The sequence below is a fragment of the Cyrtonyx montezumae genome, unplaced genomic scaffold (genome assembly GCF_038088225.1).
Source record: "Cyrtonyx montezumae isolate F1298 unplaced genomic scaffold, pur_monq_1.0 scaffold_24, whole genome shotgun sequence".
Classification (NCBI taxonomy): Eukaryota; Metazoa; Chordata; class Aves; order Galliformes; family Odontophoridae; genus Cyrtonyx; species Cyrtonyx montezumae.
The window spans coordinates 11680180-11705151 of NW_027071981.1; the positions used below are offsets into that span (position 1 = coordinate 11680180).

The 24972-nt window shown below is 37.0% G+C and overlaps 1 protein-coding gene across 3 annotated transcripts in view; it reads left to right on the top strand.

The window, feature by feature from the left end:
* TASP1 (taspase 1) overlaps positions 1 to 19305 on the top strand; it is a 69479-nt gene extending 50174 nt beyond the window's left edge. For 2 of the 3 annotated variants that reach the window (XM_065739683.1, XM_065739684.1), the window contains exons 13-15: positions 2957 to 3067; positions 6481 to 6554; positions 17658 to 19305. In XM_065739683.1, the coding sequence (XP_065595755.1) occupies positions 2957 to 3067; positions 6481 to 6554; positions 17658 to 17750 (278 nt within the window). In that variant the 3' untranslated portion in view covers positions 17751 to 19305. The remainder of the gene's footprint in view (positions 1 to 2956; positions 3068 to 6480; positions 6555 to 17657) is intronic. The other variant, XM_065739685.1, reaches the window with a different exon arrangement.
* Positions 19306 to 24972: the final 5667 nt, after the last annotated feature.

A 24972-nucleotide genomic window follows, 5' to 3' on the forward strand; every position in this document is an offset into this window, starting at 1 on the left:
TTCAGTGTTATATGAACAGTGAGTTTCATGGAGACTAGAACTGATTTTGCCCATGTTTTTGCAGCTTTGTAATTAGCCAGCTATGAGATCAAAGATTTTTCTAGCACTTATAATTTATTGCAATTAAAAATATTTCTGAGTAGCAGGCATATATATATATATTTTTACTGAATTTTCAGTTGTCTTGCAAGATCTGCCATTCTTAAGAGTGCAGAGAGAGCAAAACTGATGTAGAAACATGGGAAGTCAGATCACTTTTCCCTTCTAATGTAAAACCTTGTTGGCTTTCACATACATGAAAGTTACTCAATTTTGGCTTTTTTTCTTTCTATTCAAATACTAATTCAACAATACATATATATATGAAAAAATGCTATTGTCTACATTGTTATAGTTATTATTTTACAGAAATCTGCACTATTCTTTCTTTCTCTTGAAGGTTTGGCTATATTAAAATCATATTAAGAACTGAATTAATGAAATATATTCCTGATGTTTGAATTAACGGTGTTTTGAGAATACTCAAATTATTTCTTGTGTAGATTGCATTAATTGTATTTAGAAGTGAAGTATAATACTATATTTCTACCATTATTTTCAGAAGCTTATTAATGAATGTACATCTTTCATTAATATATTTGAAACCCTTTTTTAAAAAAACATTTATTTGGAAATTAAAATTCATTCTGTTTTAAAGACGTATTTAGTTTGGCTTAGAGCTGATTTTAAGGGAGGAGAAGCAATCTCTCTGAATTTACTGTTGTGTAGAATGCTGTAATACTATTACTGTAGGCAGCTGTTTTTTACTGTCACTATGTAGAGGTTGATGTGCCACAGCTTAGCTAGTGCAGTGAACTGGAGGCACCTTACTTGTTGCTGTTGTTTTGCACTGAGATGGTTCAGCTGGAATTGCTGGTGAAAGCACTTGGAATGGGTGAGGGAGCAGTCGTGCATTTTGTTTCCAACCGTATGAGGGAGATAATGCATCCCATCTTCTTTGTTTTGTTTGCATAACACAGTCTTGTTTTTGCAAATATGTGATCAGGATCTATTTGGGCTCAAGTGCAAGTACTTTGTTAATTCTGCAGTTCAGGACATTTTAAATCATGCATAAATCATGCCATTGTTTTCCTATTTAAAACTATAGGAATCTCATGTCAAATTACTGACCAGAAAAAGAATACTTAGACTTGGTTCACCTAACTTTAAAACTTCTCCAGCTTCTGGTAGAATATTTTTATATCTTATATCTTAAATTAACAACAGAAAAGACACTTGAGAAGTTAGACTTTTTTGCTAGTATTTGTAAAGCAGTATGAAAGATCAGCGGCAGCAGTTTGATGATGTCTCTCTACAGAGTGCTTTAAATTGGGAAAAATGAATAAAAGTATGAATGTATAAATTTTATATATAAATTTGCTTTATTTTTTTCACGTGGCCATCTTTACATTAATTATAGTACAGAAAGAACTAAAAATTAAGGCATGATTTTTTTTTCTCTGCTCAAAACTCTTTCTCGTTATTATATCTCCTTTGGTCCAAGGTTTGATTTGTACTCAAGTGTAATTCCCAATTTTTATTTATTCAGTGTAGTTTTTTTTCCATTTTTGATCACTGATACATTATGCCGTGACTCATTTACTTCGAAGCACTGTGTATTTCCACATTTTTTAAAAAAAAAAAAAAGTTAAAAAAAATTCCTAAGTGTTAGTACCCGATTTCAGGCATTGTGAGTCTGGAAGGATGCCAAAGGAGGTAATAAAAATGTAGCATATGAGACATATATATATTGGTACTCTCACTATTTAGAGTCTTATAGAACACCTGGTTGTTGATAGGTAGCCAGCTTCCCTGATGTATCTTTAAAGTCATGATGCCTTCTTTGTGCCTTTGTCTGCTAGGGGTGGGGATCATGAAGGTTCACATACAATATCCTTGAGTTCAGTAAAAGACTACAATTTCCTGTCAGAAATACATTTTTAAAGATGATTAATGAATAATGCCACTGAGAATTAAAAACTGAAGAGGATAGATGCATGTGAAGCTAGAGAAATGGAGCAACTTTGGGAGGTATTCTTTAGAATTAATGGAAGATTTCTAAAACCCAACAGTTGAACTTAAGTTTCTAGGTATGCTAAGTGCACCTCTTACTGTTTTGAATCCTACTTGAAAAGATAGACTATTTGCACTTGAACTGCCTGTGCTACAGTGAAAAATTGTGATTTATTTTAGATCGGTTTGCCAGAAAGAGAACGTTGACACAGATTCTCTAATGTCAGGTTGGGAAGGGGCTTGCTCTAGGCCTTACAGAGCAGCCTGTGGTTGGAGTGTCTCATGGCACAGCCTGGCCGTCTTCTGCACTTTCCTCTTGTGTGGGTGGTGTTTGTAATGTTAATGTGCTGAGAATCTGTGACTCTAGAATCCGGACTAAATTCTAAGTTTCAGGTTTGGAATGTTCAAATACGCATTGCCTGCAGGAAAAATGTAGCAGCAGCACAAAAAGTTCATGGCATATAATATTTCCATAATTCGGAGTGTTGCACTATTTCTATCTACAGACAAGAGAGAGTGTAAAGGTGCTTAGAAAGTGGTGAGCAAAGCTAATCACGACTTAAGTTTCAGATCTTTTTTCTTTCATGAGTCTGGTGTTTTCTATTCTGTTTCGAATTAAATAGTGAATATTCAGGCTTTCATTTTAAGGCTCCCATGGGCATTTCTGTTTCGATCTTCGCCATTTATATAATGCAAGGCTAAGTTTTCATGAACCATTAAGCCTATGTAGAAAGTCACTCATTAGAAAAATTAAAATTGCTTTTGTAAAAGCAGTGGTTGGCCTTGACAGTCTTTTCAATCGTTAGTGATAAGATTAAATAAACTAATTAAATAATTAATTTAATTAATTAAAGATACTACTTGTAATGCAAATAATTATTTTTTTTATAACAATTTCGTCCAGGTTCACCTTTTCTTGCCAATGAAGATGGTGTACTTGGAGGTGTGATAGTTCTTCGGTCTTGCAGGTGTTCAGCAGAACCAGAATTATCCCAGGAGAAACCTACTTTACTAGGTAATATTAACTCATTGTTATGTGAAGTTTGGTGCTAAATCAAGGTAAAAGATGAAATAAAACCTGTTGCTGAATGTTTACTATTGCTTAAAAGCCACAAGGGTAATAAAAATGAATGTACATTGTTTGAGATGACAGAACCTTAGAAAGTGAAATAGTAATATATGCCTTGTTTGTTCTTGCAAACTGTGGAAAAGAGTACTTTTTCTGACCTGTTAATTCTTAATATAGTTGAATCTGTCACAGTCATGGCACAGAATTAATGGTTGCTTGGGGTGGCAGGATATCTTTGCAAACAGTGAATCATATTTTTAGCTAGGGATAAAGCATATGCTCATTTACTGCTACTCAGTAGCTTGTGTGTCAAGAATATGATCAAAAAAGTTATTTTTTCAGAGTAAAACATGAATATGATGAGAATAGATTTAAAATTCTGAAGGAAAATAGTTTTGTAGTTAGAAATTCTTTTTTTTTTGCCTAGGAAAATCTGTTCAGACAAACTTCAGTCACTATTTGACTACTCACATAACAGAAGTACTTCTTTGTTTTGAGATGAGGAGAAAACTGCATTGCCTCCATCAGTAGCTGACTGGTTAAAAAAACTCTGAGCCTTTCAGCCTTATATGTCCTAGGAAAACAAATACTTATCCATCCACTGTTTTACAGTGGAACAAGTGTACTATAGGAAATTGGTAGGTAGTTATCTATAGTAGAGACACAGCTAGGAAACTGACCTCAGTTAGATTACCAGCAGAGGTGGGTGGAAATATAACCCAGAAGCTGCAAAGCCTGTGACTTGTTTTGGCATGCCACTTGTACCATATAGTTTCTTGTGTTGCTTCTCAAGTGTGTTCATATATGCCCAGCCATACCATGTGTTTACATATTTATTCGGTCATGTGAGCCTGGGTAATGCACGCTGAGTTATGGAACAGCTACTGGAATAAAAGGTTTTACCTTTAGTTTAATCCTTTTCTCTTGTTTTCTAAGTGCTTCCTGAATAGTTGTCAGAAGCATTACAGCTTTGAGACAGCTGTCATATCTTTTAGGATCTGATATGACAGATTTGATCACCTGATTTGGCTATGTTGGTATAAGGCTTGTCTTAGCATCTTACCTGGTAAGCCTTGAATCTCGTCATTTCTTTTTAATTGATAGGCTACTCTTTAGAAAGACACCTCTGTCCGAATTCATAGCTACTTTTATCCCACTGAAACTCCACATCTCAGTATGTAATCTTGCTCAATTCAGTAAGTAGCATTCATGATTCTCGGTCCAGCAGTCAAGGTTGACATGCACGTTATGCATTTAATCTACACAACTTCCATAAGAGTTCTGTGTACATTTGTTTTGCTTTTGCAAAAACCCAGAGACTTGCAAGATGAGTCTTTACCATTCACTTAATACTGCTGGGATAGTAGGGGTGAACAACAAAGGGCCTTTTGAAATCTTGAATGGGAAACAAATTTGGAAGTAGATTTTGTATGTAACAGTTTTTGGAGTTATTACTTGAACTTGTCAAAAGCTTGTCTTTTTGAAAAAGTAGACTGTTAAGTGGTTCTACTATTGTCTTTCAATTATTGGAAAGCCAAGATGGTCTCATGCTGACTCCTGAATCAGGACATGGGGTTGCTAAACATGCAGAGAATGTTGCAAGTTTGATTTACAGTTTTCAAATTTAATAACGACATGATTATGTCATTGTTAATCTAGTGGAAAGAATCCCACCACATAAATTCTACATCTAAAAAGGAGTTTTGAGAATGACAATACAAGCCTAATTAAACAAGAACAAATAAGATCAGTCTTCAATTTCTTACACTTGGAAGTGAGAGTAGTATTTTCTATTTAATATATTACTTTGATGTAAGAATACATGTTCCTATTAAGGGGGATACAATATTTTTCTTCACATTTTATAAAGAAAATCCCCATACTTGAGTACTGTAAGAAAGGACTGTTGGTTTTTTTTTCCATTTTCTTTCCTCTGAAGTAAATATTTCAGCTTACTGTATAAGTAGCACAGCTTTCTCTACAGCTATCTCTTATTTTTTGGGGGGGTTGGAGTTTCTGCCTTTTTATGTTAGCATATAATTAAACACATGTACTATTTATGTTTTAATTGCAGATAAGTTTTATAATACTTAAGAACTTGATGTACAAAATAATGAAATCATTTGTCTCCTCTCATTGCAGGAATGATGTATTTATTTTTTTTACTTTTTGAACTATTGAAATAAATTTTAAGAAAGAAATTTATTAAATAGTGGAAAATGTTTGAAATGGCCTCAGAGAACTAAATGCAATGTATGCAATGTAGGATTCTTATAGTAATTCCATTGCTTTTAATAAATAGCTAATCATATTGCAAACTACTGTATGGTACCTTTGGTGAACAATGCAGAAGGAAAACAAATCTTAAAAACATAAAAGAATGTGTCTAAAGTTACTAAAGACACGTAAATATTTGGAGGGTATTTGGCCTGGAATGTTGCTTAGCTTCTTAAAATTAAAGGATAAATTTGATTTTGTCTGCAAAAAGTACCTTCGTTGACCATTTAATCTTCAAGGTGTTAGGGAAGAATTGGCGTCATGAAACGCTGTTACACTGCACTGAATATATGTCACTGAAAATTTTTGGCTGAACTTTGGCAGTATCAGTTGTGAATCTATTACAGGAAAGCAGATGACATACCTAAAGGAAGTTCACTTTTCTTTTGTCATGACATCTACAGATCTGTCAGAATCTGCAAGTCTACTGGGATTGTCAGAAATCTAATGTTCTACTAATGGTTAATTGCTGTGCAGGAAAAGACCTTTCAAAGGATAAGAGTACTTAGCATGCTGTGAACTTCGTTAGTCATATTAAAGGAATATGAATGGAGCTCTTAATAACATCTAAGCATGCTTTTTATACTTGCAAAAGTCTTGTCTATAATAAAATACATGAAAATAGCTTTTCAAAGCATCTTGTTATTTATTTTTGTAAGACTTCCTTATAAAACTCCAGAAGATGAGACATAAACCTATGAAAACGTACTTCTCATTGGAATTTTTTAGACTATGTGTGCATATCTAATATTGGGGAATTAAAGATTGCTGTAATGGGCTGTTAAAAAGACTGGTAAGTCATGCCACTTTCAAAGTACAGAAGAATAATTAACATGCATTAACTAACTGTCCACATTGCCAGCGTTTAGTTTTCTAAACCATTATCACTACAAACTCAAAATTGTTGGTCTTTAACATTGTGTTCTAAATGAGCTGCAACTCTACAGTATTGTAGTGTTGGTGCTGTGTATAGCTGGTGCTAGAGGTCAAGGTGATTGGACTCGGTCTTGTTTCTGAAGATTCTGTCTTGTTAAATTACATCTTAAAAGCGTTTTTGTGACATCTTGCATTTTTCATTGTAGTGGAATTTCTGTGGAGCCATACAACAGAGAGCATGTGTGTAGGATATATGTCTGCACAGGATGGCAAAGCTAAGGTAAGCCACGAAGAATAGGCCATAATACAGTGAGAATGAGTGCAGAAGTTAAAGAGAATCTATATAGTGAAATATATCCAAAAATTTTATCTTGAAGAGAAGGAAAAAGTAATGGATGCAGAACAAATTGAATATATCTATTACTGGAGCATTTCTGATTCCCTTTTTTTTTAATTAACAGTGATTAACAGATCTGCAGTGCTGTATGTATTGTGTCAGTTTATATTTGAATAATTTTATCTGATTCAGTTCTGCAATTGGATAGTACTGTATTTTCTTGTGGGCGTGTCATCCTCCAAATAAAGGAATTGAACCATTAAGAAAAAACGGAGAGGATATTAAAACAAAAACCTTTAGATCCAGTTCCTAGAACAGACTATTTCCTTTTTTTTTTTTAATGAAAAAAATTGAAACTGAGTTTAGCTATGGAAACTGGAAAAATCGTTAACATCAGACAGTAGAGATTAACCAAGGAGGTTGAGAGCCACCTCTTCTTTGGAATTTGGCACTGAATGGAGAAAAAAGGCAGGTACTACTGTGTGGTGACTAGAGCATGTAAGAGAGGTGTTTGGACCATGAGAATCAGCACCAGGAAACTGCAAGTGAAGACAGAATCATTTCCACAGTCATCTATAATGTACAGTCATAACTATTTAAGGCTGAGAGTGAACAGTCAGTACTAGTTAAAGGAAGTGACAAAAGTGGGAAAAGAGCAGTGTAAAAGAAGGCTCATTGATGATGTTAAAGTGATGGCAGAGTTTGTGTATTTACTGGAATGCTTACATGTATTAGAATAGGAGATGACAGCCAACATTTTTATTCCAGCAGATAAGAGTAAGAAAGGTATGCAGCATTCTGAAATGAGAATGTAAAGAAGGATTAATTTTAAAGCCTGGAAGAGGGAAGAATTTGAGGGCCTAGATTTTGTTGGCTCCCTCCAGAAATAGGTACTTCTTGTGTCTTTGCTAGAATGGAAAGTTTAGTCATAGGCAGTAAAGGGGGAGAGGACTCTAAAACTCAACTCTTTCTCTGTTTTGGTTTGGCTTTTGGGGGGCTTAGGGAGTGATAACTATAATGGAGAATGTGAGTAAAATAATTATTATAGTACTAGAAAGAAAAAAACATACAAAAGAGCAAAATTGACATCAGATAATTTTACACACAAAAGATGGTGTAACTGCTGGTTGGAGCGTTGGGAGCAGATGTCTGACTTGAGGAGTGAAAGATAATTTTTTAATTATTATTATTATTATTTTTTTCTTTTGTAGTATAAGAATGTCCCAGAAGGAGAAAGAAGGTAGAAAGATGGTAAAGGAAATGTTGGTAGAGGTGTTAGTGAAGTACTCTCTTTTACCATATATGCCAAGTTATTTCTAGTTGATTAGGGTGTATTCTCACTTGTGATCTTAATATTTATTTTACATTTTATTGGAAGGGAATCCAAACTCAAACTTGATCTGAATTGAGTGAAACTAACGCAACAGGTTGAACTAGCTAATGCCAGCTGAGCTGTGGATGTTCTGGTATTCAGTAGAAAATTTGAAAGTTGTTATATTGTGTTCACAGTGAAAGAAGGAGCATTTCTAGAATGCACAGTGTTAAATTATCGCAGTGTGCATACCTGCTTCTGGATGACACTGGAAGGCTCAAAAGCAGTTTCTAGGGAAATGCTGGTATTTCTTCCTAGTGGTGTCACTCTTATTAATAAATAAATGCTAAATATGAAATCTATCTGGTAATGAGTACTATCATGACAGTACCACGCACAGAGATGTTTTCCTCCACGCAGTTGCAACATTGGACATCTGGTGCACATTGTTTTCATACTGCTGGTAAATTCTCCAGCTGGTAATCTTGATTGTGCTGACAGACACAGCTGCTCCTCTTGGTTCACTTTTAAATTATGTTTTTGACCTTCATTGAAGAGTTAATCCCCCTCCCTTTCTTCCTCCTTTGAGTCTGTGGCCACAAATGCTTTCCAGAGAAAAACCACAAATGCTTTTGCTGCTGATTTCTATTGATCAAAAAAGTCTTCTGTCATAAAAGCTGGAATTTTATTCTGCTACAACTAGGGCTAAGTTATAGATGGAAAACTGGGCTTGAAATAGAACACAATGTATTATAAGTTAAAGAAATATATATATAATCTTTTTTCTATAATTGAGTGACTGTTTTGGTACAGTTAATTTTGAGTACTTGCCATGAAAAAGTAACAGTACAAAAACAAAAGTATAAGGTATCACTTGCTTATGAGTACCATAGCAAAAACGTCAGACAGCAGCTTGCGCGGCGACGTGTTGCTTTCTGGTTTTTCTAGGGAGGTAAAGAACTTCCGTTTTCATTTCTTTAATTGGTCAAGGACTCAAGTTTTATTCTGCATCCATTGCTAGGAATTAGAATTGTAACAATATGGAGGGATGCCTACTAAAGAAGAGAGGTCCTGCTTTATAATCTTAGTGCGTTTCTTACTGTGTTGGAGGCTAGGGCGTTGTACCTACCAGCTGGTGGTTATGAATCCAGTGTTAAGGCTGTGGAGATACCAGAAGCCTTTATTACAAGGCAGCCATTCTCTACATACATAGACCTACAGAAATTAGTGTGCTCAAGAGGTGGAAACGTATTCAACCGTCAGTAATTCCTTCAAAGCAAAGTGAGAAAGTGGAATTTGAGACTTGAAACTGTACACCCTAACCTGATGGTGCTTCTGGCTCCTAGCATTGTGAGCTCTCCAAGTACTGATCAGCAGTCGGTCTTGCAATGGGGCTTTGTTTCCTTCTGATTAGACATGACACAGCCAGCCAGCCACCTCCAGACAGCACCGAGTGTGTGCTCCCTAGCCAGCCTGAATGCGTAAAATGGCTGAGGCTGCAAGAGCTGTAGAACAGTTTTGTACTGTGACTAATAATTGATTGAAAGCATACTTTTTGGAAGGATGTCCAGTCTTTTTTTGGAAAACCAGCTGCCTGGAAAAATGAGTTTTCTGTTGGATGTTGGTTTGAAAGTTCTTGTTCTTTAAAAATAGTGTGGAGGCGTGCCAGATGAACTAAGTTCACACCTTTTTTGCTGTCGCAATCATCTCTGATTGTGTGTCCTATTACTTGCTTTCGGCTCTCTCTTGATGCTGAAAGTATTCCAGCTCCTTCACTTTCACTAACTGGTAGTGTCCTCTTCACCGCCTGCCTAGTGAAATCTGACTTTCTTCAGATTCTTATGCCCTTGTGTCCTTACGTCGTTTGCAGAAGTAACTGTTTGAAGCATATCCTTACGTTCATCATTGTATTCTTTATGTTTTGTCATCCCTCTTGTCGCTAGCAGTTTAATGATCACTCAGCACCAGTGTTCACATTTTGGATGTGGAAGGAAACAAATGTTTTGTCTGAACAATTGTAACCTTTTTAGTACACTTATTGGAGCTGACCTGCACTGCCTGTTGCTGCAACTTTATCCCAGCTGGAGCCCACAGCTATAGTGTACTTAAGGGACATATATGATCTGTTGCCCACCCAGTCTTTCTTCCAGAAGCAATTCCATGGCACATTATTTCACCACTAGGCCTGTTTGTTAGGAACATGACTGGACCTCTCAAGATTCCTGTGCAGGTTCTTTCACTGATACCTATGTAATGATAGAACTGCCCCATCATCTGACACTCAACTATTTCTAGCTATTAAATGGGACTGTTAAATGTTTTAGGCCACTTCGGAAATTTCTGACCATGGCCATAAGACAAGATAGAGAATGATAGTCTGTGTATTTCCTCTGCACTTACCTAGCTCCTTTTGTAGCAGTAACTGCCGCATCAGCAGTTATCTTCTAGATTGAAGGCCTGGAAGTTTGAATATTGTTATGCATTGGAGGGGTAGATGTATTCCTTTCTGTTTCTGTGGTGCTGAGTCAAGAATTACTTGATAGAAATTCGAGGTCTTTCATATTCTGTTAACCTTCTTCTCTTTCTGAGGTTCTAGTCTTCAGAATAACCTTCCAGATATTTTTAATGGATCTACAGTAGATCCAGCAGCAGATCATAGTACCAGCTAAAAAGGTTACCCGAGCTCTGATCTCTTTTAAAATACTGTGGCAGCTTTCAATTAATCAGTTGAAATTTTCCTTAGCTGATTAGGTTACATCCTGAGAGCTTGAACAATTTAATTGTCACCAGTGAGAAAATATTCTGATAACTACATTGTTATTTCCTGGAGATCTGTCCACACTGCCATGGGTGATGTGCAATATTTGAAAATCTCGAAGGCTGATGCAGCATTTGTTAGGGCAATTTAAGTGCCACTTTGCATGAAAGGCCTTTGAGACCTTGAAATGGACTACTTGTTATATTCACAATACCGTGGTTTGAGATGTAAATGCAGAACCGAAGGAAGGGAGCTTTGTGGATAAATTACAAGCTGATGGAGTTCTCTGAGTTGCAGTCTCTGTATCTTCTTGTTCTTTGTCTGCTAAGCCCAACTGAGGACGCTGCAAAGGAAAAAAGGTTCCTCAGTCTCAGGTAACGGTGCAAATGTATGCCTGCAATGTAAGTGCATGTATAAACTGTATCTCTTGAAGATTCTGGTTGGTGGTAGGCAGTCTTCATTTGATTTGTCACTGTATTTTTGGCATAATCAAGCAGCAGCCCTTTTAACTCTGTCAGGGTCTTCAGGGTGTTTGCTTGCTTGAAACTCACAGCATTTGTGTACACAAAGTAAAAGGCGTTGGGTTGTGCCACAGAACTTAAATTTTTCTGGACCCCCGAAATGTTTGTATTTTTTTAGCAATTTAGAATTGCTGATGGTGAATGATATTTTTACTTGAAAACACTTTCTTGCTGTGTTTTCATTGTTGTCTTAAGACCAGGTGCCTTCTCTGAGTGAAAAATCTAATCTTAACACCAACAATGGGCAGTTTTGGTCCTGTGTTATTTATATTTGAAATAATTTATCAGCTAAGAACCATACTAAGTAGATATACATTTTAATCTGTGACCTCTGTATAAATGCTGTTTACTTTTGCTATTATTACAAATGCTGCAGTAATTTTGAGATATCATTGTAATTCAGCTTTATCAAGTTTAGTTTTTCTAATATCCAGGTGATCTATAAAACTAATTTCTAAAAAATCTAAATATGATACTGAATGTAATTCAGATTCATTTTCATTTTAAATCTCTGGCACATGTTCAGTTCATGAATTACTAAGCTTTATATTATTGCAGGTTTTCATACTTCAAGACTATGCCATTCTTTCAGTTTTCTAATGAACCAAATTCAAGTTGCTTTGCAAGATGAGGGGAACAGTAGTGAAGAGTGTTGTATGTTGCTGTCTTTGAAAACACCCATCAGCAACAACTGCTGTGTACACCAAATGTTGTGGTTGCAATGTGCAAAATAAACGTTGACAGCTAATTTCACATGTTTCAATGTGAAGAAACATAGTGGACAGAGAGATCATTTCCAGTTCACTCTTCCTGTTGAGATTACGTGTTATAATCAGATTTACTTAAATTCATTAACTCTGTAAAGATTAGCAGAATTATTTTCCTCTATGTTTAAAGGAATACATATGACATAAACACTGATTGTAGTGCTAGTTGTTGTGTCTTCTGATAATGAGCATCTGTATTTTAGTTTATGAATCAAAGGTTTGTGAGAGCCCTTTTTATGGAGGAAGGCAGCCAACCAGTGCTCACTGGGTGAAGAAATACATAGGAAAAATCCAAATTCTAATTTGAAAATTAGTGGAAAAAAATAACAAGACTGGTTAGTTAACAGAAAAACTAATTAAAAAAATTTAGTCATTCATTTCAGACTACAGAGACAGTCTTTTAACTTCATGAGAGAGGAAAAGTATATGTCACTGTGATACTTCTTTTTTTTCCTTTAATCTTCACTCTTGTCTGGAGACAGGGGGATAATTCAGAGATTCTTACTTGAAAATAACTCTTCACAGAAACACTCTACAACAGTACATCATGTTTTCCCTTAAAAATAAGGTATTTATACTTGTTGGAAGTAACTTTCAGTGCTGAGGTACCATTTAAAATATGAGGCTTGTAGACCATCATGGAAACTACAGGCTTCATCTGTCATATCTTAGAATGGAGCAAAGTAGATGATTTTATATATCTAGGTATGCAAATACAAATATAATGATCTGACTTAGCTCCTGCAATTCAGATCAGTAAAAACTGCATTTTAAACTATATGACAGTATTTCAGAATACCTCTACAATAGCTGGGAGCTGATTAGATGACTGATTGGTACATGGCTTTAGATAAAATATGTATATGAATCGTGTAAAGAGGTTAAAATGCTTTAGTTGTCAACTTTGTTAAAGTGCCATTGTTTACTAAAGCATCATACTGAAGTTTATGGATGCACAAATTGTGTGAAATAATACATTTGACCCATGGAATGAATTTGAGCTTGGAAATCTGTTAGAAACAATCCGTGTGTAGACCTACGAGTGATTCTGAGTTTCTGAACAATATATGGCTTTGTTATTCCTTTTGTTTAAGGAGTAAAGTGATAGAAAGTGATTTAATTATGTAGGTTGCTCTGAAAGTAATGCCTCCTATATATTTCTCTGGAAAGTGCAACAGATACAGAGAGAGCTTAGTAGCACTATTTAGTAGAGGAAATGCTCAGCTACTGGACACTATTTTTCAGCATAGACACTGCTGTGAGCTCTGCATTTTTGCCAGCTATGAAGTAGAGTGTTCATGCCATGCTTGTGAAAATCTGCACCAGCAGAAGTGGTCCCCCCTGTTGCTGTTATCACTGCTGAAACACCCCCCCACTGTCTCACTGTGCTCACATTCAATGTTTGCTCTCCATAAACATTCAGCAAAAGCTGGTGGATGTCAGTGGGAGCCATTTTTTCTGTATGGTTCATTCAGTTCCACACCTTTTCTTCATTCATGTTTCCATGTCAGATGCCATTCTGTCATACTGCCCCTCTGCTGCCATCTGTCGCACAGCAACAACACATAACAGGATATTGGTGGGAAGATTCAACCTCTACTGCCATCTCACCAACATCCACTTCTGACGTTGTGGGCCAACATAATAAAATATGAGGCATTACTTTTGGACTAGGCCTCATACATGACGTCCTCAGTCTCTGTTTCATTATATTTCATCTCAGTAGTGTAATGAATGGAAAAAGTTTATTTTTTAAATTATTCCATCCAAAGCACATCCAGAGCATGTAATAAGAAAACTAAACACATGAAGTACTCCCTTGACTTGCTTAAGAACTGAATGTGCTGCCATCTGGTAGTTGTACTCTGTTCTCTTGGCAGGATTTGATTGCCTTCAGTTTTCTGAATGTTGTTCAGAGTTGTCTGTCTTCTGGCTTATGCATTATATTAATTCTACGCAGTATGTATGCTTTTAATGAAAAAAATGGAGCTGTTGTGACAAACTGATGTGAATAAAAGGAGAAAACCAGGTCTTTAACCAAAGGAGGAAAGTTTTTGATATTACTTGGCCTCAAGTTTGTTTCAGAAACTTTTTGAGAGACATGAAGTAAAGTAAGTCTTGGCACAACTTGTAGTATTAAAAATATATATGTACAAAATATAGTGAACTTAAAATTTTGATCAAATGTTCTTGATGGAAAGATAAAATCATATATTGTCCCTGTTGCAGTTAACACTTATCCAAGGCAGGATGACTGATGAGTTTTGGACTTAAAGGGCAGTGTGATGCTTTCCAGCGTACATCAAAAGAAACTCCAGAGACAGTAACTTCCAGCAGGCAGTGTCTGAAGAAGCAGGGCTGGGGGAGTTAGTTGCTCTGCCATTTTGCTTTAGTTAGATGGGAAGGAGGGACTAACTTTTGTTTTCTTTAGTTTTCTGATGTACACACACAGCAAGAATTGTTATCTGGTTAGCTTGGTTGTGCTATATAGGCGAGGGGAAAAAAATGAAAAGCGAGTACTTATTCTTGCATTTGTCTTCACTGCTTCTGCAAGGCCCTCACCAACTTCACTTTCTCCTATCGAGACACGTCAAATTTCTGTTTATGAAGCCAAAGATGCAGATGGCCTTGTCATTCTTGATCTCCCTTTCTTCAGCATACTCTTGTTTCCTCAAGGAGAAGCTTCCTTAAAGCTCAGAGGAGGACTAATTCTGAAAAAAAAATTTTTTTTTGTTCAATTTCTTCCAGATGTGGGCTCATTCAGATTGTAAAGCTGATGGATTAATCCAATGCAATCAAAAGCTTTCCAGTGTTTCTCTTTTTTGTTTTTTCATTGCTGTTTTATAATCTTTTTTTGTTAAATTTTCAGTCTAATCCATTGTGCAATGTGGACTTAATGTAAAATGTGATGTTAGGGGTATAGAAATGTAACAAACGTTATAAATAAGTTCTGTGGTTGCATTTTAAATGTCTTCAGTGTTCTTTGATGTTTATTTTTATTTACTCGAGTTCATTCTTATGGCTAGGAACAAAGGAGATATAATTGTAAGAATGCACTTGGAATTTTATATGAAGTTGTCTTGACATGTCAATTTTATCCTTTGATACTAATTAATTATCGAATTTTAAATTCTATCATGTCCTATCTGTGTGGATTTTGTTCTACATAAGACAGACACCAGTGAAAGTAAAAAGTCAGAGTAAAATAGTATCTGTGTTTGCTCTGTCATACAAAGTATGCAAATAAACAGCATGTAATTAAAGGCTTTAAGAAAGACTGTTATGTGGTTTGGATGTTTCTGTAAATGGAAGTGTTCATATGCTACTGTACAGTGTTGGTTTTTTTTTATTTTATTCATTTTTCCTTTTACACAAAATATATTTTTGTATAGGAAACATGCTTTGGACGTTTATTTAAATGTAGGTACTTGATAATATATTGATAGACATTAGGTATCTATGTTTCCTCTCCTTTTTTTCCTTCCTTGTTCAAGATCTTAGTGGGATGTTCATACCTAACTTTTAATAATTGCCTGATCTGTGGTTTGAATGAAGTCTCACATTTCTAGTGAGTTGTTTACTAGGCATTTAACTTTGGACTGTGGGTTAAGTCAAGCCTATGCAAAAAAAGAATTCATAATTTTGGTGAGAAAGCTAATTTACACAAAGTAAGGTTTGTTGCAGGTATAATGGAGCAAAGTAATTACAGGATTTATGATAATCACAGTAGTGCTGATATTTTTCTGTTTTGGTAGTGATTTCTCTCCCGTGTGCCTCTTGATGTTGTCTTTATGCCTCTATGCTTTTTATTGTCCCAGTGCTGTGGTCTGCTAATAATTCTGATAGATCACAGTGTAGGCAATCTCACTTAAAAATGATGCTGGATTTAGACAGCACCACAGGTTTGCTTTGATTGCAGAATCTCACTGAATAATCAGTGGCATTTGTCCATTGAGGAAAGATTGCTATGGTGCTCCATGAACAGTGCTGCTTTTACACTGCCATCCTATCCCATGTTTTGTTCAGAAATTTTCACAGGCCTGGAAAAATGTCTTAAGTCCTTTGGTCTTAAAAAATCAAAAATATCCTTCTTCCATTTGTTTTCCTCCCTTGCCTTTCCCTTGCCTTTCCCTTGCCTTTCTCTTGCCTTCCTTCCTTTCCTTCCAAGTTGTCAGTTACATTTAAGAGAAGCTAAGGGGTTTGAAAGGATCTTTTTTTCTTGAAATCGTAAATAATGGTCATAGCCAAAATTTTTCTGAAAGTAGGAAGATGTTCATATGTCAAGCACGAAGCCCAAAGATCAAAGTTTAGCAGTAAAATGAAAGCCTTTAAATGTTTTAAATTAAATGTTGTTCTGTAATTTAACTGAAAACACAACCACCTAAGAGCAGAAACTAGGATACCCTTATTAAGAAGGGAATCAAAAGAAGCTGTATCTAAGATACAAAACCTCTCTGGGATGCAGTGAATTGTGGCTACAGCATCAAATAACTTACCTTTCAATTGATGCAAGTTACACCTGTGGGACTTCTACATCACTGCATCATAGAATGGTTTGGGTTGGAAGTGGGTCCTTGAAGATCGTTTAGTCCAACCCCCTTAGCAGCCCATTGCCTCATTGCATGTTATGTTTTTCAGCACTTAAATCTTTTGAATGGAATAACATGCATACAAAAACTGAAATATGTAGTTGCTGTGCTTAGAGAAAGCTGTAATTTCTCAAACAAGTAACTTCACTGTTGTGAGCTTTATATCATTGTTGGAGTCATTTCTTGTTCCTGATTTAATAATTGCTTAAGCATCATGTTGTTGGGGCATTAACGAATCACTTGATGAAATGCATAACTTCTGTTCCTGCTTCAGTGAGAGGAATGGCTGGAGCATAGCTTGAGCTGGTGTCACTTTCTGCCTCAATCCCAGGGAAATGCTGTTTTCAGCCCTGCTGCATTTTTTAGTTTCTCCAAGACTCTTTTTAATGTTTTACCAGATCTCATTCAGCAGCTCTGAAACCTGGACACAACAAAGTTAGTAGTAACATGTTTCTGAGTCTTTTTGCTGCTTTGATTAAACGTTGATTTAGCCCTTGGCCTGTATTAAAGTAACGAGTATATCTGAAAATGGCTGTGCTGTAGCTCAAAATTAACAGTGCATATGGAAATGTTAGCAATTTTTCTCCATGGAAAAGATGTCTGTTGACCGAAGCACAATTGGTCTTTGGGTACTTCTTTTTTTTCACCATTGCAGTTGCCATGTGCTGTGAAATGTGAGTTTTATCTGTGACAAATATTTTTTTTTCTAGAATTTCTGTAAAGCATACTTCTCTTCTGTATGCAGTACTAATTTCCTTTGAATCTTCCTAAGGGGTAGGCTAAAAAACATGGAATTTCACAGTAATTTTTCTTTTGTTCTCATGCTGAATAATTCTTCCTTGTATTCCCAGTGAACTGACTCATTCAGTTTACCTTTTCTACGCATCTGTCTTGGTCATTCTCTTCATGTGTTAAACGTTAACACAAACAAAATACAAAAGACTCCAAGTTTTTTTTGCAGCTTTTCTAGTTTCTTTGTCCTTTGTCCTTCAGACTCCAGTCATTGAAAAGGTGAATTGTTCCATACTCGCAAGCTTGCTCTGTGTCCTGCATAATTTTGCCTCTCATATTTGATAACCGTCTCTTGACTTTTCCACAGACTCACATTTCAAGACTTCCTCCTGGAGCAGTGGCAGGACAGTCTGTAGCAATAGAAGGAGGAGTTTGTCGACTGGAGAGCCCAGAAAGCTGAACAGTTGATTCTTCACTTCATTGCAAAGAATGTGAATGACCATTTCAACAAAAAAGGTTTTTTTTTTGCGTCCTAACAAATGTTGGAAATTCTCCTCTTGCTTTGTACCCCGTATTGCCACCGTGTGCTCCATAACTTGAGACAAGTGCTGCTGTAGTTTATGTCCTCACTCTGTGAACGGGAGTGTGTGCATGTTCATTTTTCCCCTAATAAAACAGGACCTCTTCCCAGTTGCACAAAGATTATATATGATTAATGATTACATTTTCATTGTTTTACGTTTGAAAAATATCTGAAAGTTAAAATGAAATAATAATTTAAAGATGTGGTCACAATTGTCATTCATGTTCTAAATTTAAAAGTAACAGGCCTTTGAAGTGGATATATAAATATGCAAAAATGATTATGGTTTCAAAGTTTCTCAGTGGTTTAAGGAAATCCAGTGGTGGTTTAAACATGGGTTGTCTTTTTCCTCCCCAATAAGGAGGAATTTTTTTGTCAAAGAATGGTTTCAGTGAAACAGACTAGAGCAAAACTAAGGCTAGAATTGTTTTAAATAATCTTATAAGTCATATATCTGTTTCCAAACTAAGATGTTAATAGCTTCAAGCTGTATCTATTACAAAATGCTATATGAAGATAATGTATCGTAATGCAGTCTTTATGTATAATGGAATATTACAATGTAAATAAGAAAACAAAGTTTATGGAAAGATTCAATATTATTCTTTGCTTCTGTTTTAAATCTATTTTTAAGAGAGGTACAGAAATGAGCATATTACTGGATGCAAAGTGCAATGTGTATCGAATGGATGTTGGGAGGTCTGATACTAGCTTTCTTATGGATAAAGCAACTTCCTAAAGTCCAGCCTCGGCATGGGTATTTATATAAGTGTGTGATATGTATGTACTGTGCATAAATTTACTGTAATTTTTTTTACACCTTCAACAGAAGTGCAGTATAAAACAGTGTAATCATTGTCTGCCTTGTGAAGCATTGGCAGCTGAACTGTCTTTTGTCACCAGTTCTGATACGTTAGCCAGATCGCCTGTGTCCTAAAAGTGATTTCTCACATGCAATCTTCCATTCAGTATTTTTTTTCTTCACAGCACGGGCAGCAATAGAAGACTTTTGTAATTAATTCATTGTCACGATAAGTATGCCAAAGAAAAACTAAATTAGTTTATCTTTTTTCCTGTTGGATATTTGATAATCCTGTTTTCAGAAATAGTGGATGAATAGGTATTCAGACTGTATTTGCTTAACTGGGCATTGTACTATCCTCTTCTGTAATGTTGTGCCTGCCTATAACAGACCTACTTGACTGATTAAATGGTTACATTGATTGTAGTACCAATATTTCATGGATGAAAATCTTAATACATTTTTTTTTAGTAGCCTGAATTCATTTTCATTCTTATGTTAAATAATACACTGAGTTACGTTCTTATTTGTGTCTGTTTTTTTTTTCAATTGTGACATCAGTGCAGTCCTATAGTTTAAGATACTTCTATGAATTCTTGTAAATAATACTAAGCAAGCTTTTCAGGTTGCAGAAACCAAGAGTGGAATGTATCTTTCTAAAGTAGTTCCTGCTGAGGTATCCATCTGCATCCTCAGAGGTACAGCCAGAGTCTGCTCTGATAGAATGAAGAAGTGTAGTGGCTTACACTAGCTGAGGTTTGGCAGTGCAGAGTATAACACTTCAGAAATGTTCAAAGAAAGAAGTGTATTGTCAGAGCCATTGAAATTTCTCAGACATACAACATTAAGTGGCAGTGTGGGTGCTGCACTGGATAATCTGTGAATAGTTATAATTCCTGTGACTTTGTATTGTAATCTTATTTGAAAATTGCTTTTTGTTTGTTTGGTTTTGTTTTTGTTTTCAGAAGTTAAGGTGATGGAGTTAACCTTGCATTCAAGTGCTTTTCAGTGTTGCCTTTGTAGAAACACTGGCATAAATTCACTTCCATTTAATAAGGAATAACTCAAAAATCAGTATGTTTTGCTCTTCTTTTGCTTTCATTTCTATGTAATATTCCAATCAATTACTTCCTAAGCAACTTCAGTGGAAAAAAGCCAGGCTTCTTCATGAAATTATGCAGGTATTATTGTTTGAACTTGAGCAGTGTCTCTTTTCATTGTCCAACTCTTCATTCTGTCTGCCTAGAGGAAAAAGATTCTTGTCCTGAGAATCACAAGAAAGGTACAGAATACAAACCAGGTACAGAGCTGACTTTCTACCTTTGTTAATCACGAGAAGGAAACTGTCTTAGGACATTCGCATTTCTGTATCAGTAATCACGAAGACTGGCAGGAGCACAACTTCCTATCATCCTACTCCCACTTTAGCCAATGAGAGATCTTATGCTACTTTAATTGTAGGTCTAATTCTGCTTCCAGGTCTATTTTGGACTTCAAAAGAGCATAATGAAAAGTAAGTGGTGAGGATAAACACTTAGCAATGAAGTGATCTGTAAACTCTTGTACGTGACAGGTAACCATTGCCACTGGCACAAGCAGATACAGTCCAAGGGGAAATTATACCGTTGGTGGCAGTAGCTGTCTAAAATTATAAAGGAAGGATAACCAGATGAAATGCGTTTAAATATGAACAATTTGAATAGTCTTGATTTTATATTCAAACGCACAATTACATGTCCTTGGTTGTTTTGTAGCAGACAGGTTGGTGCCGGAGTAGTCACTAGTCTAGCATAATAAATTTTACTTCTAAAAGCTTGTAATAGCCTCTCACAGTAAAGTTTAGTGGTGATTTGAATTCCATTTGTGTATGGAATTTGTGTATTCTGTAGGTATGAAGAGTATGTTTCTCTGCTTATGAATTAATCTCTAGAAAGGGTGTGAGATGAAAGTGATTTGACTGGCAAGGAAGAGGGAACCCAGCTCACTTGAAATTTCAGCTATTTCCTATATAAAGGTTGATATGGGAGATGCTGTGGATGAAGGAGGAGGAAGCAAAGACGGTTCAAAAATATCAGGGATATAAACAGGGCTGTGATAACTGCTGCTGTTAATAAAAATGTAGGTTAATCGCAGAATCTGGATAAAGAGTCCAAAACTATTGAGTATTACATGATTAGAAGTGAATTAGGTCCAGCCACCATAATTTCTAGTGGATCTATGGATAGCACTGTTTTCTTTTTGCTCCTGGTTTTTGTTTTTGTTTTTAACTGAAAACTGTATGAGGTTGTTCTGCTCTGATAGCCCTGTGCTTGATCATTTGCTCCATAATAGGATAGCACAGCGTTAAGGAATGGTTTTATTGTCTAAGGACCTATAGTGATGCAGTATTCATCTTCCAGCTAACCTGGGCAATAAATCCTCATAAGAATTACCTAGGTCACCAGAAGTGATTTGAGCTCAATAAATGTCTGTCATGTTGTATGCATTCCCTTGCACCTAAACGCACCACATGAAATGGTGAACACATAAGCAACAACTACAGTGAGACTTGCTTTCCTATGGCTTTGTGTCTTGGCCACAACACCTTTAGTTGCCTCAGAGGTATCTTGTGTTGATGGCAGTGCAATATATGTGTTTTATGTCCTATGCCCTGCACCCTTTCACTAACTTTTAAGTTCACAATTCCTTGCAAGGTCCTGCTCTGCTTTCTGTGTTCCCCGTCCTAATACAGAAGCACCAGCTGCCCAGTCTCCTCTGCCTCCAGATGCTTTGGCCGTCCCCCCTGATCTTGGTATTGACACGTACTACCACACAAGAGAGCACACGTGTGGTGCTGGGTTAAGTGGCTCCTGGATCTTGGCTGCTGGTCTCAAGGGTTGCCTATAACTGTCAGGATGCACGCTGTGCAGGCGATAGGCAATGAATAGCTGTCAGATGTGTGGCTATCTTCAGATTTGTAGAAATAGGCTAAGGGAGGCAGGAATTCCTCAAACACTACAGAAACCACGAGTCTGTAAGCATGGCTTCCAGACTAAAGAGTTTCAAGTAACTCCTTTACCTTGCTTTTTAAACAGTATATGAGAAGCTTGACACAAAACAACCTACACAAACAGCTGTTACGATCACCAGTCCCTCCTGGGTGATGGAAGGGCAGGCTCCAGCTATAGCCTGGGGGAGAAAACAGTACCAGTGCTCATCTCAAGTTTATATGAACCTGCAAAAAACTGTGGTTGACATGTTCTTGTGTGCTTAACCCTGTCAGACTCTTCAGTATTGGACTCACTTGGTTGTTGCTATGCACACTGTGCAGGAGTGTATCGATGAGGCATCCAGGCAGACTAACAGAGGAGCTGTAGTCAGCTACAATATGCTGTAACTGATATTTAGGCTAATGTTGCCTGGTGTACACTCCTTCACATTGGTGTAAATATCCGCGTACTTTGATAGAAAGAAGCCACTTCAGGTCTCTTTAAAACAAAAGGCCTTGTGAAGTTGTTTAAGTGCAATTTTCAGAAAGCATTACTTGAAGGCAAATGTTTGAAGTGAGATTGTGTCCCCAGTGAAGTCACTATAGGAGCTCAGCCATCTGCTTTGGCAGAGCCAAGACATTGCTCTTTGAAGTGTTGCTCTTAGAGGAGTCAAACATTATGAGTCCCTTAATGCTAACTCTGGAGACTTCTGAAATGAGGTTGAGCAAGATGTTTGGATGATTGATGCTTATTTTTCTGGATTATCTGGGAATATCTGGTGGGTGTGCAGAGTTTTGAGGTGTTAGATGGAAGAATCAACATGCAGACTTTCCCATTGCAAACAATTTGAAGTCAGAGTATAACTTTGCTCCAGAAGGAGCTCTTTGCTAGCCAAGGACTTTCAGCACTTTTTTATAGTTTAAATATTTTTCCTAAAGGTGGTAGTTTTTACAGTTCTTGCTTCCCTTCAGAGCTATTGGAGTAATACGGGATACTCTCCGTGTCACTGCACAAATATCAGCAAGGATTTGGGCTTGCTTTATCCAGCTTACCAGTGGCAAAGCCATCATACTCAGCCTGAAGTGCCAGTAAACCACAGTACCAGCCTGGACTGTAAAGTCTGTGCATGCTACCACTGAAATAAATAGAAATGTTGTTTTAAACATTTTGGGTCACTTCCAGAAGGTTCTGAGGGCGGCAGCTAGGTGAGGCCCGGCCCCTCAGTGGCGCTCTGGGAGGCACAAAATGGCGCCAAGCAGCAAGGGGTGAGGGGACAGCGTGGGAGCTGAAGGGAGCTGCAGCCTGACAGAGCTCCCACATGCAGCAGGCCAAGCATGGGGAAGAAGGGGCAGATTTTCACTAGCAAACCTATTTCCACCAGCCACAAATTAAACCATTTACCTGAGTCAGTTTTGCTGGTGAGGTTGCCTGGGAGGTGATCTCTGCCTCTTTATTTCATCTGAATTTCCATTCATGCTGAGGGGACGGAGCAGTGTGCTGCAGGTGCCAATTGCACCTAGAACTTCCTCAAGACCAAATCCTAGGAATACTTTTGCAGCTGATTACTTATTGCGGTACTTCAGTTTTCTCTTGGATCAGGGAACTGTATTTTGGGCCTGGCAGCTGCAGGCTTGGTGGGTCTGTAATGAAGAGAACAGGAGCACAGGGCTGTGAGGAGGTGGGATAGCCCTTTTGGCTGTTAGGTCAGTCACACAGTGAAACACACCCCCTCTTTGTGCTCACTCTGATCAGTACTTTTGCTGGATATTGCTCTTATTCTGTTCCCATCCATCTCAGGGGTTCACTGCTGGGAATGCCATGTTCATAAAATCACATTCTGTGTCTGATTTTGTAGGAATTGAGTCTGGAGAAGTACGGTTCTCAAACCGGTGAAGAAATGGTTTCTGAAGTTTGGAAGCTAGTCCTTTACAAAGGCTGTGGGGAGATAAGCGCATGCCAGGTCCTGAGGTAATGAACGGTCAGTGTTGTGACATGAAGGCCTTTGAAAACAACGATGTGTGTGTGAGGAGGGAAGGGAGGTTGTTACAAGCCCCATGTTTAATTTAATGTGTCGTGTAATTTCTGTGAAAGAAAATTCACAAATAATGACAAGTAATGCCAGGCACAGCAGAGGATGCTTTATGATACAAGACTTGAAATAAAGTTGCAATTAGAACTCTGCAAACCACTTCATTCCCCAGGGAAAAGAACAAGAAGGATAGAAAAAGCATCATTTTTGAGTGTACTGTTTGCACATCACACAGGAGTTATTTTCAGGTACGTTTCTAGAATCTTGACCAACATGAGGGAGTTGCCTGAAATAGAAGGAAACTCAAAGTAAGGAAACTTCCAACTATAAAGGGTAAACAAAAACCCAGGGGGAGTTTCACTGTTAAAAACAATATGCATGGGGCAGAAAGCAACTGGATTGTTTTTTTGGCCAAATTGTGACTCAGAATTATAAGTTTAGGTATGAACTAATTCTGTTTTCTTCCTCTGGTATTTATTTTATTGGAATTGTTTTTGATTCTGAAACAAAGATGCCTTCTTTATTTTGCTAGTATAAAATTATTTTCACTTTAAATATCTCTAAAGGCACAGAAACTCATTTAAAATGAAGATGCTGCTGCTTCTGGGGAGGTGACAAACCCAGACAGGAGTGTCTGTATGGACCCTGAAGGAATGTGGCACCCGAATGTGTTCAGATGTCTGAAGAAGTAGGGTGGATTTTCAGCACTGAAATAGTAGTCCCTGTTCTTCATGTTCAGCCAGGCATTGTATGCTCCAGAACAGCTTGATTCATGATTAAGAGCTTGTTAGGTTGATGCAAAAATTGATTTTAACCACTTTATTTGCCCTTTTTTTTTTTTTTGGACTTTTCATAATTGGCAGTAATCTACTCTATTATATGGTATGGCAAGTCTTACACTGAATAGCATGTGAAGAAGCCAATGCAGCCCTGGAGGCTGCTGGCAGCAGGGCAGCTGGTGGTAACGATGAAGGAACCACAGCTGCTTTCTGAAGTGGTCAAGTTTAGCTTTTCTACTTGGCAAATCCTCTCTCAGTGATGTCCCTCCATTGCTGCGTGTGCGATCCTTTAGCAAAGAACAATACAGTGCTCAGGTAATTTTACTGTGACATACTCCGTATCCATTGTGTAAAAGTAGATACGCTGGCTTTTTGGAACAGGGCACATAACTGAAAGACCACAAAATCTTTTGTTTTTTCATTGAAGTCTTTCCTGTGGCTGGAAAGAAGATGCAAGCCTTTTTCCCCTACCTGATAACTAATAAATTCTCCTCACCCTCGAAAACCCCAGACCAACAAA